Source organism: Epinephelus lanceolatus, chromosome 8, assembly GCF_041903045.1.
Source record: "Epinephelus lanceolatus isolate andai-2023 chromosome 8, ASM4190304v1, whole genome shotgun sequence".
NCBI classification, from domain to species: Eukaryota; Metazoa; Chordata; class Actinopteri; order Perciformes; family Serranidae; genus Epinephelus; species Epinephelus lanceolatus.
In genome coordinates this window covers 4,915,755-4,930,665 of record NC_135741.1, presented here as the reverse complement: position 1 = coordinate 4,930,665, position 14,911 = coordinate 4,915,755, and the positions used below count along the sequence as shown (strand labels likewise).

At 39.4% G+C, this 14,911-nt stretch overlaps 2 protein-coding genes across 2 annotated transcripts; one reads left to right on the top strand and one right to left on the bottom strand.

Annotated features, from left to right (window-relative positions):
* Nucleotides 1-441: 441 nt before the first annotated feature.
* Nucleotides 442-2,919, bottom strand: LOC117258756 (galactose-specific lectin nattectin-like). Its single transcript, XM_033629881.2, has 7 exons — nt 2,838-2,919; nt 2,466-2,531; nt 2,173-2,185; nt 1,263-1,363; nt 963-1,097; nt 778-892; nt 442-669 (listed from the first exon to the last, which is right to left on the bottom strand). The coding sequence occupies exons 2-7, from the start codon at nt 2,529-2,531 to the stop codon at nt 608-610; spliced, it is 492 nt and encodes a 163-aa protein (XP_033485772.2). The 5' UTR covers nt 2,838-2,919; the 3' UTR covers nt 442-607.
* An 8,372-nt stretch (nt 2,920-11,291) lies between these two features.
* Nucleotides 11,292-14,816, top strand: LOC117258014 (galactose-specific lectin nattectin-like). The gene is made up of 7 exons (XM_078170433.1): nt 11,292-11,357; nt 11,516-11,581; nt 12,065-12,095; nt 13,369-13,454; nt 13,799-13,933; nt 14,034-14,145; nt 14,409-14,816. Exons 2-7 carry the CDS (start codon nt 11,516-11,518, stop codon nt 14,471-14,473), a joined length of 495 nt encoding a protein of 164 aa, XP_078026559.1. The 5' UTR covers nt 11,292-11,357; the 3' UTR covers nt 14,474-14,816.
* Nucleotides 14,817-14,911: the final 95 nt, after the last annotated feature.

Here is a 14,911-nt window from a genome sequence, read left to right as displayed (position 1 = left end):
CTGCTGCTGAGATTGAATCTGTGACCTTTGCTGACAACAAGTTTTAACCACTAATCCATCCTGCTGCTCTTCATCTGATAGCTGATGTAGTCACCCATGTAAAGAATCTCTCTAGTGACCCTGACACTGGCCCACCGACCCTATGACACCGCAGTAGCTGATTTTTACTATTTTCACCCAGATGGAGATTGCACGCACTTGTGGAAAACACTGCCACTTCCCTGTTGCTAGTGAAAGTGAATAATCTCTGCTCGTGTTTAATTGATGACTTGTCTGAGCAGTTAAATAGTTGTAAAACAGCTCTTGACAGTAATATAACATTTCATAATAAAGAGATAAAATGGACTGATTGACCAGATGATCAACCAGTTGATTTATGGATTATTCCTTTCCAAAATCTACACATTGAAACATCAAGTTTTTTTAAAGAGATGAGACAGATTGCTGAACAGGATCTGTTTATTAGATCAACTGAAATTAAATCAGAAGTGTCAATATATTTCCAGCCAGCCGTGATGTCATCGAGGCTCGACACTCTGCTAGAAATGACATCATGATTGGTGATGTGACATCACCATGGCAGATGCAGATGACATGGAGGTGATCTTCACAGGTGCTTGCCACAAACATAAGGTCTCTTCAGATGGCAAGGGACATCGTTGGGAGCACCTAGAGTTAAAAAAATAACAAACAATTAGGGCTGCAGGGAGTGACTGTTTTAATCATGGATTAATCTCACCACTGTTTTCAGATATAAAAGAGGTAATCAATGCGTACCGAGGTAGTTCAGCTCCAAGCAGTGTTCTGTCTTGCCAGCGTTGTCGGGCTGCCCTTTACCCCAAAAACCCTTGCCAGTAAAAGGGGAACCATCACTCCACATCCACACACCCTCCTGAAACAAAGTTATAAGGGTCAATTCAGTTCAGTCACAAGAATGATATTTTTCTATCATGTATACTTACCTTTGATGTGTCATGAGCTCCAACCCAAGTTTGGTCATCTTTGTTAGTTGCTGTGTTGATGAGCTTTTTGACAAATGCTTGAACATCTGGTTTCTGGACTGATGCCAGATTCCCACCGTCGGCAATGCAGGAAACCTAATGAGAAAGTTTGAAATCATAGAGGGATGAAATGAATTAAATGAAGCCATAGAAATAAGTTAAGCTTCTTCTACTGAATTATTCTCGAAAGAAGTAGCTGTTTCAAAGCATATGGGATAAATACAGTTTGGTAGTTGTAACTCATATTGTTTCTTAAAGTACCTCGGCATCAGCCCAGTCCTTTGAAGCATGGTGGTAAATGTAACAGTGATCTTGAAACTGAGTCCAACCAGAAGGGCAGGTCTTACAAGGCTCACAGCAGTCTAAAACACAGTTGAGGATGGTTAGAAAAATAATAACACAAAGACTGAATCATCTGGCTCACATGGCACAAGTGGGACAGGAGAAAAGTCGCAGTCATGTTCCTCAGTGAGAGTTACTGATCCTTGTAATCATATCTCTGGTAGAGCGACTACACAATGAAAACTGGGGGATAAACTGCCTGTGCTCTGTGAAAAGTACCATTCTAAACTTCCTCTAAAGCTAATATGAGGCTTAAGCAGTCTGAGTTAGACAAATCAAGTGGACATCCTCCAAAGTTACAAAGCACAGAATTCCCTCTCATGTTGTCCTGTTGAGCTGCAGTGGAGGGACAGTAACACAAAGAGGGAATTTTGTACGCAAAAGACTTCAACTTACAAAGATACTAACCTCATTTATCTTACTCAGACTGATGATATCAGCTTTGGGAAAACTTTTGAATAAATCTTTACACTGAAGGAATTTATTCTCCAATACTGGTGCTTAAAGTGCTGTAAGGATTGATATTCTAATGTCCAGTACGAACAGGAGACATGATTACAGAAAGTAAAACCTGGTTCAGTGTTCATTTGGGCATCTGACTGTTGTTTTAAGACAGAAAATATGAACCTATCCTTTAAGTGAATAAGTGCCTGAAGACATTGCAAGTGTATGGATATTATAAATCACCATTGTCATCAAAGCTGTCTGCTCAGAAAAGCAGCCCTCTTTAAAGGATCACTTTGAAAATTATACATAACTTAAATAGCAGTCACAAAGTGCCAGCTGCTGTATTATGACCATCCACCTCCCAACTCTGAGAAGTACCAACCTCCACACTGCGCCTGTGAACATAAAGAAAATATTATGAGCACTTAACTCCACTTTAACCTCACTATTTTTCTTACTTTAGACTTGGTTTTATTGTGTATTTCATTGAGTGTTACCACCTTACCCGCTATCTTTGGTTGCAGTGGTAGTTATTGTGATGACAAAATACGTAAATGACAGATTTTGTTGAGAACTTGATGTTGGTCTCAGAGACACAATGCTAGTGTTTAAAGTTTAGCTGGATAACTCCGAAGATATTTCTAAAATAAATGTTTATATGTGCAGATTACTTACACTTGCTCCAGTCCACAGTCCAATGGTCAGACAGAGGACCGCAATGAAATGAAGGCTTGATGCCATCTGTGTAAATGAAGTAATGCACCACAGATTAAAAGGAATGGTCTAAATGTGAACTTAAATTACAAAATTAAAATCTGAGCTTTTCTTTTTTAATCTGAGCTTTTCTTTTTTGGTGATGTAGGAAGAAAAAATGAACATCAAGTCTACACAATCTACAGAAACAAGGCATTGCAAAGAACTATACATGAAAAGGGGATTTTCCCTTAAAGTGAATGCTAAATGTAACAATGAACAGATGAAAACTTTTCTCTAGATATGAATGATAACAGCTGATGCTATGATGTAAGGCAGGTATAAGCCCCTTACCTTGTTGTGATGATCAGGAGAGGTTGCACTTGCAGCGGTAGCAGGTAGCAGGGTGTCTTTGAGAGGGAAACTCACAGTTTATATACCATCTCTGGGTGTTTTGACTTCAAAGGCTGAAACGCCTCTTTCGTTGATCGCAAGCCAATGTTTAATCATCATTATTAATCAGTTTTTTAATGAGTTATCTATTGGCTTGCACTTGACAAACCCGAATGCTCTTCAAACAAACTGCCTTTTAGCTATCGGCTACAGCATGTGCTACAGGAAATCAAGTAAGAGTTCGTTTTCTGGGTGGCTTTAGCTCAGGAGGTAGGGTCGTCCACTCATCGGAAGTTTGACCCAACTACTCTAGTCCGCATCTCGAAGTGTCCTTGGGCATGATACTCAACCCCTCAATTGCTCCCAATGGATGAGCCTATATTGGTTTGTCAATGCATGTAAATGCTTAACTGAATAGTGGATGGCACGTTGTCCGGGAGCCACCAGTCTATAAACGTGTGCAAATAGGTGAATACATGTAGTGTAAAGGCACTTTGAGTGGTCAGAAGACTAGAGAGGCAAGCACAAGTCCATTTACTGTTTACCAGTTACAATTAAGCAACAGCCATACAATGTATTTACATTTGTTCACCGACATTGGCTTGGGTTTTTTTGGCCAAGCACTTGTGGGATAATTGCTTCACACCTGAAAACCTCTGATGCCAACCCTGTATGTTTTGTTCTTCACCTTTTTTACTGTCTTTAGTGAAACATCTTGACAGTTTGGAATGCCATTAAATTTAGTCTGTCAACCCTAGTCACCCTTGTCCAGGGTGTACCCTGCCTCATGCCCAATGTAAGCTGGGATAGGCCCCAGCCCCCCTGCGACCTCCAACAGGATAAGAGGTTACAGAAAATGAGTGAATAGATGAATGAATAATGGTGAAATGTTTATGAATATCCTGTTACTATATTTTTATCTTATATCTTAAACTGCATGCAATGATATTGTTTTAAACTTCTAACTTTTTTATTACTTAGGCTGCCAACTCAGATCTGGCCAGGGACTGCGGATGAAAACTAGCCTTTTGGCTAATTCCGGTATATTTACACTTCACTGTTCATTAATATGCATTGTCCCTGATAAATAAACAAATAAATAAATAAAATAAATGAAATTAATAGAAATATCAATTAAATCAAAAACATAGTGTTAAAGGTCACACATAATGTGCCGGCCCTTTTCACTGGCTACTACCACTTTCAGACCTGTGGAAAACTATTTTCATTTTAATTAACACACACACACACACACGCACACTGACACACACACACACATGCACAGGTACCCTGTTACCCTCTACCGCTGCAGGTAGATATGCAGGACTGTAAAACATGTGAAACAACCCTAGGGTGGATTCTGTGAATACAGCCAGGAGAGTAAACTGGCTGAAATTAATCTCTCAGGGGTGTTTGCTTAAGATGGTTCTCTTTAACTTCAAACATCCTGGTTGAAAATTAACCCTTTATGGCCTACCATAGAACAAGTCCGCCGGAGTACATCTTTACATTTTTACATACTGTAGTGCCATTTTTGGGAGTATTTTAATATGCTATACATCAATACAACCCTTACATCCCAAATTTTAATAATATGTGTGGACATATGTCCATACTAATTAAAGGAATTGCTAAAAAAGTGCAATAAACCACAAAAAAAATGAAATTCGTTTTTGTTTTTACACATATTTTTCTAAATACAGAAATATCATGGCTGTATCCCTCAAAATTGTAAATGTAATAAAGTTGCACAAAATCCTTTCAAACCACAGAAAACTTATTTTGAGTGTTTTCATAACTTAATTTTTGAGATGCACTCATGTTTATAAAATGTTACAAAAACGAAAGTAAAACGCACATTGTGCACAATTTGCAAAAATACAACATGTACTCCACAGAGCTCAGCTGTCAACTGCTCCTGGAAGGACTGGTGCGTCATTGGCTGCTGCTCCAGTCTGCCACACAGCTCCTTGTGGAGTAAATAGCTGTTTGTTACAGCAGTATCAATATAGTGATGCAGCACTGTCAAATACCACTTCTTGCTCTTTCTCCATGAGGAATAGGAGCCAATCAGCTGGTCTGACAGGTCAACTCCCCCCATGAAGCTGTTGTAATCCTTCACAGCCTACAGCACTGGCACCTGGACTGTTGTATGTCTTCCACCAACCTTGGTCGCTCTTCTTATGGTGTCCCCTGAGAAGGCAGTGTGCATGCAAAATACAAAACGAGAGCGAGAGTGAGAGCCAGTGTATGACTGTAAGCTGAGAGAAATATTTACCACGAAAGAAAGAAAGACACACTCACCTCCCTCGTGTCCATCCACTTCATGTAGAGAAGAGCTCCCTCTCTGATCCACTTGATTGTCCCTCGTTTCCATGTAGGGTGCTCTACATTTTTTATAAGTCATTTTCCATGGCCATTCCTTATTTAGGCTATTAATCTTACATATGCACATAGCATCACCAGAGAGGACGAGGCAGGGAAGAAGCAAGAGAAACTTTGTCCTCGATCTATAATTCCTGTGTATGAAATGTCCGTGTTCTTGCTGCCTTTTTTAAACACATCTGTTGCCTGCATCCAGGCGCCGTCTCGTCACACAATGATCCACCTCACAGACAAACTAGCAAACAAAAGCTCAACTGGCACAATCAAGCAGCTCTCCCACACATGCAGCGCAGAGCTGTATTGCATGTGTGCTACTGCGCTAATTTAATTCGTCTCACAGACTGATTTAACATAGCACGTGCAACAGATGTTGCACTGTAAACTACTAACAAACACATTAAACAGACTTGCAGCTCTGTGTCTTAGTGTCTAAATCATCAACGTGTCTCTTAGACCCCATCCCAACTAGGCTACTTAAGGAGGTCTTTCCTTTAGTTAACACTCATATATTAGATATGATCAATATATCCTTATTAACAGGCTATGTACCACAGTCTTTTAAGGTAGCTGTAATTAAACCTCTACTAAAAAAGCCCACCCTGGATCCAGAGGTGTTAGCCAACTATAGACCAATATCTAATCTTCCCTTTATGTCAAAGATCCTTGAGAAAGTAGTCACAGACCAGCTGTGTGATTTTCTCCATGATAATAATTTATTTGAGGAATTTCAGTCAGGATTTAGAGTGCATCATAGCACTGAGACAGCACTAGTTAAAATTACAAATGACCTTCTGATTGCTTCAGACAAAGGACTTGTCTCTGTACTTGTTTTATTAGATCTTAGTGCGGCGTTTGACACAATTGACCATCAAATTCTACTGCAGAGACTGGATCACTTAATTGGCCTAAAAGGTTCTGCACTAAGCTGGTTTAAATCTTATTTATCTGATCGTTTTCAGTTTGTTGACGTTCATAATGAATCATCCTTACGTACCAAAGTTTGTTTTGGAGTTCCGCAAGGTTCTGTGCTCGGACCAATCCTATTTACTCTATATATGCTTCCTTTAGGTAACATCATTAGAAATCACTCTATAAATTTCCATTGTTATGCGGATGATACTCAGTTGTATTTATCGATGAAGCCAGAAGAAAGTAATCAATTAACTAAACTCCCTAACTGCCTTAAAGACATAAAAACTTGGATGAGCACCAATTTCCTGATGTTAAATTCAGACAAAACTGAAGTTATTGTTCTTGGCCCCAAACAACTCAGAGACTCTTTATCTGATGACATAGTTTCTCTAGATGGCATTGCTCTGGCCTCTAGCACTACCGTAAGAAACCTCGGAGTAATATTTGATCAAGATTTGTCTTTTAATTCTCATTTAAAACAAACCTCACGGACTGCATTTTTTCATCTGCGTAATATTGCGAAAAAACTGACCCGAAAAGATGCAGAAAAATTGGTCCACGCTTTTGTTACCTCTAGGCTGGATTACTGTAACTCTCTATTATCTGGTAGCTCTAGTAAGTCCTTAAAAACTCTCCAGCTAATTCAGAATGCAGCAGCACGTGTACTAACAGGAACTAAGAAACAAGATCATATTTCTCCTGTTTTAGCTTCTCTGCACTGGCTCCCTGTAAAATCCAGAATTGAATTTAAAATCCTACTGTTAACTTATGAAGCTCTAAATGGTCAAGCTCCGTCATATCTTAGTGAGATCATAGTGCCTTATTATCCCACCAGAACACTGCGCTCTGAGAACGCAGGGTTACTCGTGGTCCCTAAAGTCTCCAAAAGTAGATCAGGAGCTAGAGCCTTCAGCTATCAGGCTCCTCTCCTGTGGAATCATCTTCCTGTTACGGTCCGGGAGGCAGACACCGTCTCCACATTTAAGACTAGACTTAAGACTTTCCTCTTTGATAAAGCTTATTAGTTAGGCTTATAAGCTTATAAGCTAGTTAGGGCTGGCTCAGGCTTGCCCTGTACCAGCCCCTAGTCAGGCTGACTTGGGCCTAGTCTGCCGGAGGACCCCCCTATAATACACCGGGCACCTTCTCTCCTTCTCTCTCTCTCTCTCTCTCGTATTCTATTACTGCATCTTGCTAACTCGGCCATTCTGGATGTCACTAACTCGGCTTCTTCTCCGGAGCCTTTGTGCTCCACTGTCTCTCAGATTAACTCATATCGCAGCGGTGCCTGGACAGCGTGACGTGTGTGGTTGTGCTGCTGCCGTGGTCCTGCCAGATGCCTCCTGCTGCTGCTGCTGCCATCATTAGTCATTAGTCATACTTCTACTGTTATTATACACATATGACTATTGTCACACAAGTATACTGCCAGATATTAATACATACTTTCAACATATTGTACCACAGTAGCCAGAACTATAACTATAATATTATTACTTTCAATAATGTTGTTGTAAGCTACTGTCATTACCTGCATCTCTCTCTCTGTCTCTCTCTCTGTCTCATTGTGTCATACGGATTACTGTTAATTTATTATGCTGATCTGTTCTGTACGACATCTATTGCACGTCTGTCCGTCCTGGAAGAGGGATCCCTCCTCAGTTACTCTTCCTGAGGTTTCTACCGAATTTACCAATTTATATTTATAACACCTGTGAGCGGAGTGATTTTACTGTTACAAATCCCAGTGATGTTATACTCTATATCAGGACTCACGGAATGCCTCCCGTCCAATTTCAAATTACTCGGTCAGAACTAACTGTTGTATAAATATCGATATATCGTACATAATCGTTATATCGCCGAGCCCTACTACCACCCCAACCCCACCACCTGACCAGTAAGTTTGCAAACTCTTAGATTTTTCAATCTAAGGAATAGACAATGAACTCACCAAATGTCAAGACATTGTATATTCTTTTATGTATTTGCCTCGTTAAAGTGAGAAAAACATCCGTACACCTTCTGAATTCAAGATTCTCTCTTTTACTGAACAAAGACTGACGTCAGCTTAATTGTCTTGTTTACTCAGTAAATCATCAAACTCGATAGAAACACAAAATTCACCAAAACCATGTTGGTTAATCTTGTTAGTCATTTAGTTGGTTAGTCCGCCGTTTCAATAATCACCAGCTCTGGTTTGGGCGAAACATACACAGGGATAAAGGAAAATATAATCTTTTGACTGAATTTCTTTTCACACTGCAGCCAAGTCATGTATCCCATCTGCAATTCATAAAACGTATATTTGAAGCCTGCTAAACTGCACTTGTCTATATGAGTTTTATTGAGGGTGATGTGAAAACCAAGAATACAGCAATATCAGTATAACTGGATGGATCAGGACATGAAATGATTATTGGATGAAAATCTATTTTGTATTTGAAATTATACTAGTAAAACACTATATAGCCTAAATTGGTAGCGGGTTGCAGGCTGCTAGGCCATCTTCAAGGTCAAACAAGGGCAAACAATTTACATAAATGAAATAGCCTCGCCACGTAACAACAGGATTTGGATCATTTCAGCCTGGTTAAATAAATCTGAGGGTTGCTATTTTCAAGACTCACAGGGCTATCTTCAGAGTCTAGCAATTGCAACAAAATACAAACAGTGGCTTCATAACAATGTCACATACATGAATATACCCATATTTAAAACAATAACATCAAATGTGAGTGCAACACTACAATTTGTCAAAAAACTCATTTTATTGGGGACACACTGAATCAATAATGAATGCCCCCATGTAGAGATTCCACATCTCTATCCTCTTGACATTGTGTGTAAAATGGTGTCAAACATTGTCCTCAGAACTTAATTTGAGAGAATATAAAATGTATGAGCAGCACTGTTTGTTCTGTCAATAAAGCTGAAACGTGTGAACAAGTTAACTTTGAACAAACACCTCTGAGGGTTTAGTTATGATGAAACTGTTTAACTTTAGAAACATTCTGGCTGACTCATGCCTTGATCAGTCACACCATGTTGCTATAAATCTTTTAACAGAGAAGACAAAGCCCCCAGGTTTCCAGCAGTGGTGAATTACAGGGGCTCTATATAAAATTTCAAGCGTATGAGTTGTCCGGACACAGTTATCAACATAGAGGCAACAGTGCTGACAGAGGGGGAACTGGAGGGTGGATGCTACGCTTCCACAACAACGCCATCCCAGTATCAGCAGTAACTGCCATATGAGTGCAGTGCAAAGCATCAGTGATGAACTAGCCAGTGGGATACATACATTCCACAACACAAAGGCACGGTAGGACCAGCTTACATCCCAGACCGAGCTGTTTAACAGTCCCAACACCTAAACAGCAACAGCAGGGCAAGAAGGCGCTGATTAAAGCAATAAGCAACACGCAGCTCTACAAAGAAATACGATTTTTAACAATTTTAAATAGTAAAAAAAAATCTGAGAGGAGCAGCAGCGAGTACATTATACATTTTACATCATCCAAAACACAGGAATTAGACTCTAACAACTAAATTTAGAGCACAGTAATATGAGGTAAAGATGTGAAGCACTTAATTTTTACAAAAAGATGGTATGTTTTGTTTTACAGGATGCTTCCATGCACCAGTCAAGTTGCACTTAGATGGTGCTTCCCAAAGTCAAGGAAGGATCCTGAAACGGAAGGAGAAGCTAGGAAGGAGTTTTGCGTAGCCTCTATAAGACCTGACTTAAAAGGACCTGTCCTTCCAAAAAAGTATCCTTGACTTTGAGAAGCACTGACAGTTCACATCCATGTCTGTGGAAACATGGATGCTTCACACACATCCACCCCCGGAAGCACAGAACTATACAATCAGCACAGTTTCAAGGTGGACACCCAAGATTAAGGTCACCAATTCAGTATCTGACCAATTGTCTCCCTTTCTGATCCTGAGATATGACACTGAGTCATGGCCAGGAAAATGTTTCTGCTGAACATTATGATGTCACAGTTCAGTTGACCTATGACACTTTGGATATAAGACGTCATGACTTCATCATGACACCCTATTAGACCTCTGTGTTAAGTTTTGTCATAATTACATATTGATTCTTGAGTTATGGCCAACAACATGTTTTTGAGGTCACAGTGACCTTGGCCTTTGAGCACCAAAAGATCAGTTTATTTTTGAGTCCAAGTGGACATTTAGGCCAAATTTGACTAAATCTTTCTCAAGGCCGTCAGGAGATATTTTGTTCATGAGAGTGAGACAGATGCAGGGCCACAGTTACTTTTGACCACCAAAGTCTAATCAGTTCACTGTTAAGTCCACGTGGATGTTTGTGTCATATTTAAAGAAATTCCCTCAAGGTGTTCTTGAGATACGCGGTCATGAGAACAGGACATACTGACAGACGGACAGACAACCCGAAAACAAAATGCCTCTCACCACAGTTATGGCCAGGGCGAAGGCAAAAAAATGAAAAGGGATTTCAAGGGTCCTAAACATGGGCCACCGTACAGAGAGTAAACAGAAAGTGACTGCTGGTTTAATTAGGCCTACTATACACTTAAATGTGCACTGAAGCAACCCAGCAATCTGCGTTGATATCAACTAGACTTTTATGACAAGCCCAGCTATAAAGCCTGCTTCTACAAAACCTGTCTGTTTAGTTTTCTGCAAATAAACGTATGATAATTCCCTCAAAGAAAAGGTGCAGTAGCAGTGGATAAAAAAAGTTAACAGACTTCTACGTCACAATTCAGAGAAGATGCCTGTTGAGCTACTTTTACAGCACTTCACATACAATGATACACTGACGTGCAGAATATAGGTAATATACGTGTGTCATTTCATCAAGTGCCCAAACAAAAAATAGCCAGCATTCACTATGTTTATCAGAGATTTAAGAAAACGAATGAGGGCTGGTGCAGGGCGAACACAGGGAATGTTTAGTTCTCCTAAAAACTAAACACAGAAGTATTTTCTATTTGTTTCCTCCTGTGGAAGGAGGGAAATCACCTTGCCCAGTGTAGTGGGGATCAAATGTTCAACAATCTGTTGTGAGGATCAAATGTTCAACAATCCAAGGCTAAAGAAACCTGACAAGTATAAAAACTGATTTTTCCTTCCTTGTTTGTTTGTTCATCCTCTCATCTTGTGTCAGGCATCACCACAGCACAGGTAACATATTCCTGGCTTACCACTTGCCTTTCAAAATGAATTTTTAGTTTGATATATTTTACTTTGGATTCTCCTAACTCATTCGTGCTAACCTACAGTCACTGGTGTTCTGCATCAGACTACACAGTAAAATTATTTTGTCAAATATCTTTCCACAGATGGCATCAGGTTTCCACTTGGTTTTCTTCCTCTGTTTGGCCAGCAAACTACTGATTGTAGGAACGGCAAGTAAAATTCACTGCAAAATTTCTTTAATTTTCTCTTGTAGGTTTGACTGGCAGCTTGACTAGGTTGTTCTGTAGGCTTCTTTCTCTGAAGAACATGACATCTTGTTTATGCTTGACATGCAGTGAACAGCAGTATTCCACGTTTCTTAACCGAAAGATGAAAATCAAATTAACAGCAAAGAACTGTTAAAAGTTATGGGAAACTCCTGACAGGTTTCAATTGCGTATGTAGATGCATGTTTAAGTTGTCTTAACCTGACAGGATAGTGAGCTGCTGTGACATTGTTGCTACCCCTGAAGACATTATGGAACTTCATATTTTCATTGTTTCATCAGTGAGAAAGAATGTTATCGGGTGTTTATTTCGTCCTACACGTTATTTATTTTACAATCACTATACTATTTCTTGTATTTGATTGTATTGATAGAGCATTGCGACTACTGAAGTAGCTATTTTGACTGTGCTTTCCATGTTCACAGAGAGCAGACTCTAATGAACCTGACTTGCCAGGTTGGTAAGATGCGCCTTATTTATACTTGGATTAACTTTTCTTCATTTACAGCTGAACTCAATGGAAAATGTTTATAAAAAGATTAACTTTGTCTGGTTTGCCCAGAAGGCTAAACTCCTTGATTACACTAATATTATCTTGGATTATGTTAGCATTATTATTATAGTAGCAGATAGAGGATTATTTTTAAAATATATTTATTAACTAAACTGACCAAACAGCAAATGTAATTTTCTCTCATTTAGAGCAACTTTAATATTAACATTAATTTGGCAAAAAATTATCCGTACATGAAAATGTTTGCTCTGTGTTGCTCTACCAGACTAGCGATGTAGTAGATTGTCTATATAACAATGACATAGACTGATAGTAGATTTGTGAAAAACAACAAATTGATATAAACTATAAAAATGCAAAGTTTCCGTCAAGGAGCCAAATAATTTTAACTGGACCACAATGCTTCTGCCTGGGTCAAGACCTTTGAATCTGCCCCATCCTTTGAGTTTGAGTTGACTCACTTATCTGGCAATCATGACACAAATCAGCAGATGGTCAGACTGTCTTTTGGTCAACAAAATACAATCCAATGAGCACAACAGGGGGACTGATGCCACTGTCAAGCTGTTAATGTGTTGTCAAGCAGTGCACTAGAACCAATGAAGAGTGATTACAACAATGGCGAGCTCTACAGACAAGACAGACGCTGCTACCAAGGCTGTTCCAATTTAACATGTCTTTTCAATATTGCTAGACATGGTAGTTACTTTTTACCTAGCATCGCTCTACTCTTAAAAATCTGGCAAAACAAATATGTTGGCAATATGTTAAAATCAAGCTGATGAATGGTTGGGAAAATCAAGGATGACATGATGTCAGACTGAAGATGGAAACAGTCTTAACTAGTTGACAATTCTGTCTGATATCAGCAAACAACACCTTGATTCACATCCAGCTGGGGACCTTTTCTGCATCTCTCTCTCATGCCCTGTCATCTCTCCACTAGTACTATCTCATACTTGCCCAAAAATGGCTTGTAATCCACAAGCCACGGTGGTAGGTCAACAAAAAAGTTCATTTCCAACCCTGCATCTGTTTCTACATACTTGAGTGGTATATTGGTACAATCAACACAGACTGCATTTGCAGTTCAGTGGTCAAAATTGTGGTGTGTGTTAATGTCAGTATGTGAGACTGACCTCTCCTCTAACTAAACTTTCATTTATTTGCTCTATCTTTTGAGTTATCTTCTATCTGACATAATTTGCATTGCAGTTCCTGGCTGTCCTCCTGATTGGACTCGGTTGGACTCTCGTTGCTTCATCTTCCAAAACACTGAGAGGAACGCGGGAGATGCAGAGGTATTGGAACAATATCACAAAGTGCTGCTGATGTGGCTTTGACACAGTTTGCTGTTAACAGAATCAGTTGTTCCACCTGCTGGTCTGTTGGTGCAAGGCTTTATTTATAGGATGGACTGGCATGAATTTTTTGTATAGACATTCATGGTCCCCCCAGGATAAATGCAGTGAAGTTTGGTGGATAGGGGGGCACTGATCCAAAAGAGGTTAAGCACCACTGCTCTTTGGGGTTGTAAATGATGTCCATGTATAAGCCTCTCTAATCCTTTAACTCATTCTTCTCTGTTAACATGCAATTACTTCTTCCTTTTCATTTTTTTTTCTCACCTCTTCTCCCCCAACAGAGAGTCTGCAGCTCTCTTGGTGGGAACCTGGCCTCGATCCACCGTGCTGAGGAACTCATGTTACTTAAGGAACTGATTTACAAAAGGTCTGGCTCATACTCAAGAGCCTGGATTGGATGCCATGACGGAGTAAAGGTAAGGCATTTAAAAACACAAAGGATCTGATACAGCTGTGCCTTGTTTTTGTAGAAGTAGCCTGTAAGTTCCAATCTTCAAAACTAAGCTTTTTTTCCAGGAAGGAATGTGGATGTGGACTGATGGCTCAAAGTTTGACTACCAAGCCTGGGGTCCTGGGGAGCCCAACAACAATGGAAGAACAGAACACTGTGTAGAGATGAACTGGAGAGGTACAAAAATCCAAATATTACCTGAGTTTATTATGGTAATTTTTAATTTTTTTTAAATGAATGGATTCCTGAAACCCACTTCTGAACTACTGATGTAAAATATTGAGTCAGGCATATACCTGAACTTCTGATAGTCATATTTAGTCAATAGTTGTTTATCATGTCTATTAAGAGAGACATTTACTGTTAGTAAAATATGTAAAATCATTTGTGAGTAAGTTTCAGCCTGCCACACTTAAGACCTTTTTTATTTATTCTTACAGAGCAATACTGGAATGACATCCCGTGCAACGTTGGCAGACCTTTTGTTTGTGCAAAAGACTTGTGATGCCTCCCACCATTGACTGACATATCTGCTGTGACGATGTCTCTTCCACCACATTGATGGCACTTCAGTGACATGCAAAAAATGTCTTTCTTGGAGTGAAATGCAATCATTTGTTTACATTATGTTCATTTTTGTAATTTGTCAGAGTAAATGAATTTAGAAAATGTTAGTAAATTTCTCAAGACTCAAAGTAAAATACTAAATGTCATGTAAAATTAAGTACATGTATGTAAAGAATCAAACCGTGTCTGTGTTTTAAAAACAAACCCATGCCTCTGTCTGTGAATTGCATACACATTAAACTAGGGAATACTCAACTTGCTTTGCCCAGGGGCCTCTTTTGCAAAATGGGTGGAGGCCAGGGGTCAGTTAATAAACAAATACTGATTATATTTATCAGTATATATTTTCAACCTTTCAACATTTGCTGTCCTCCCT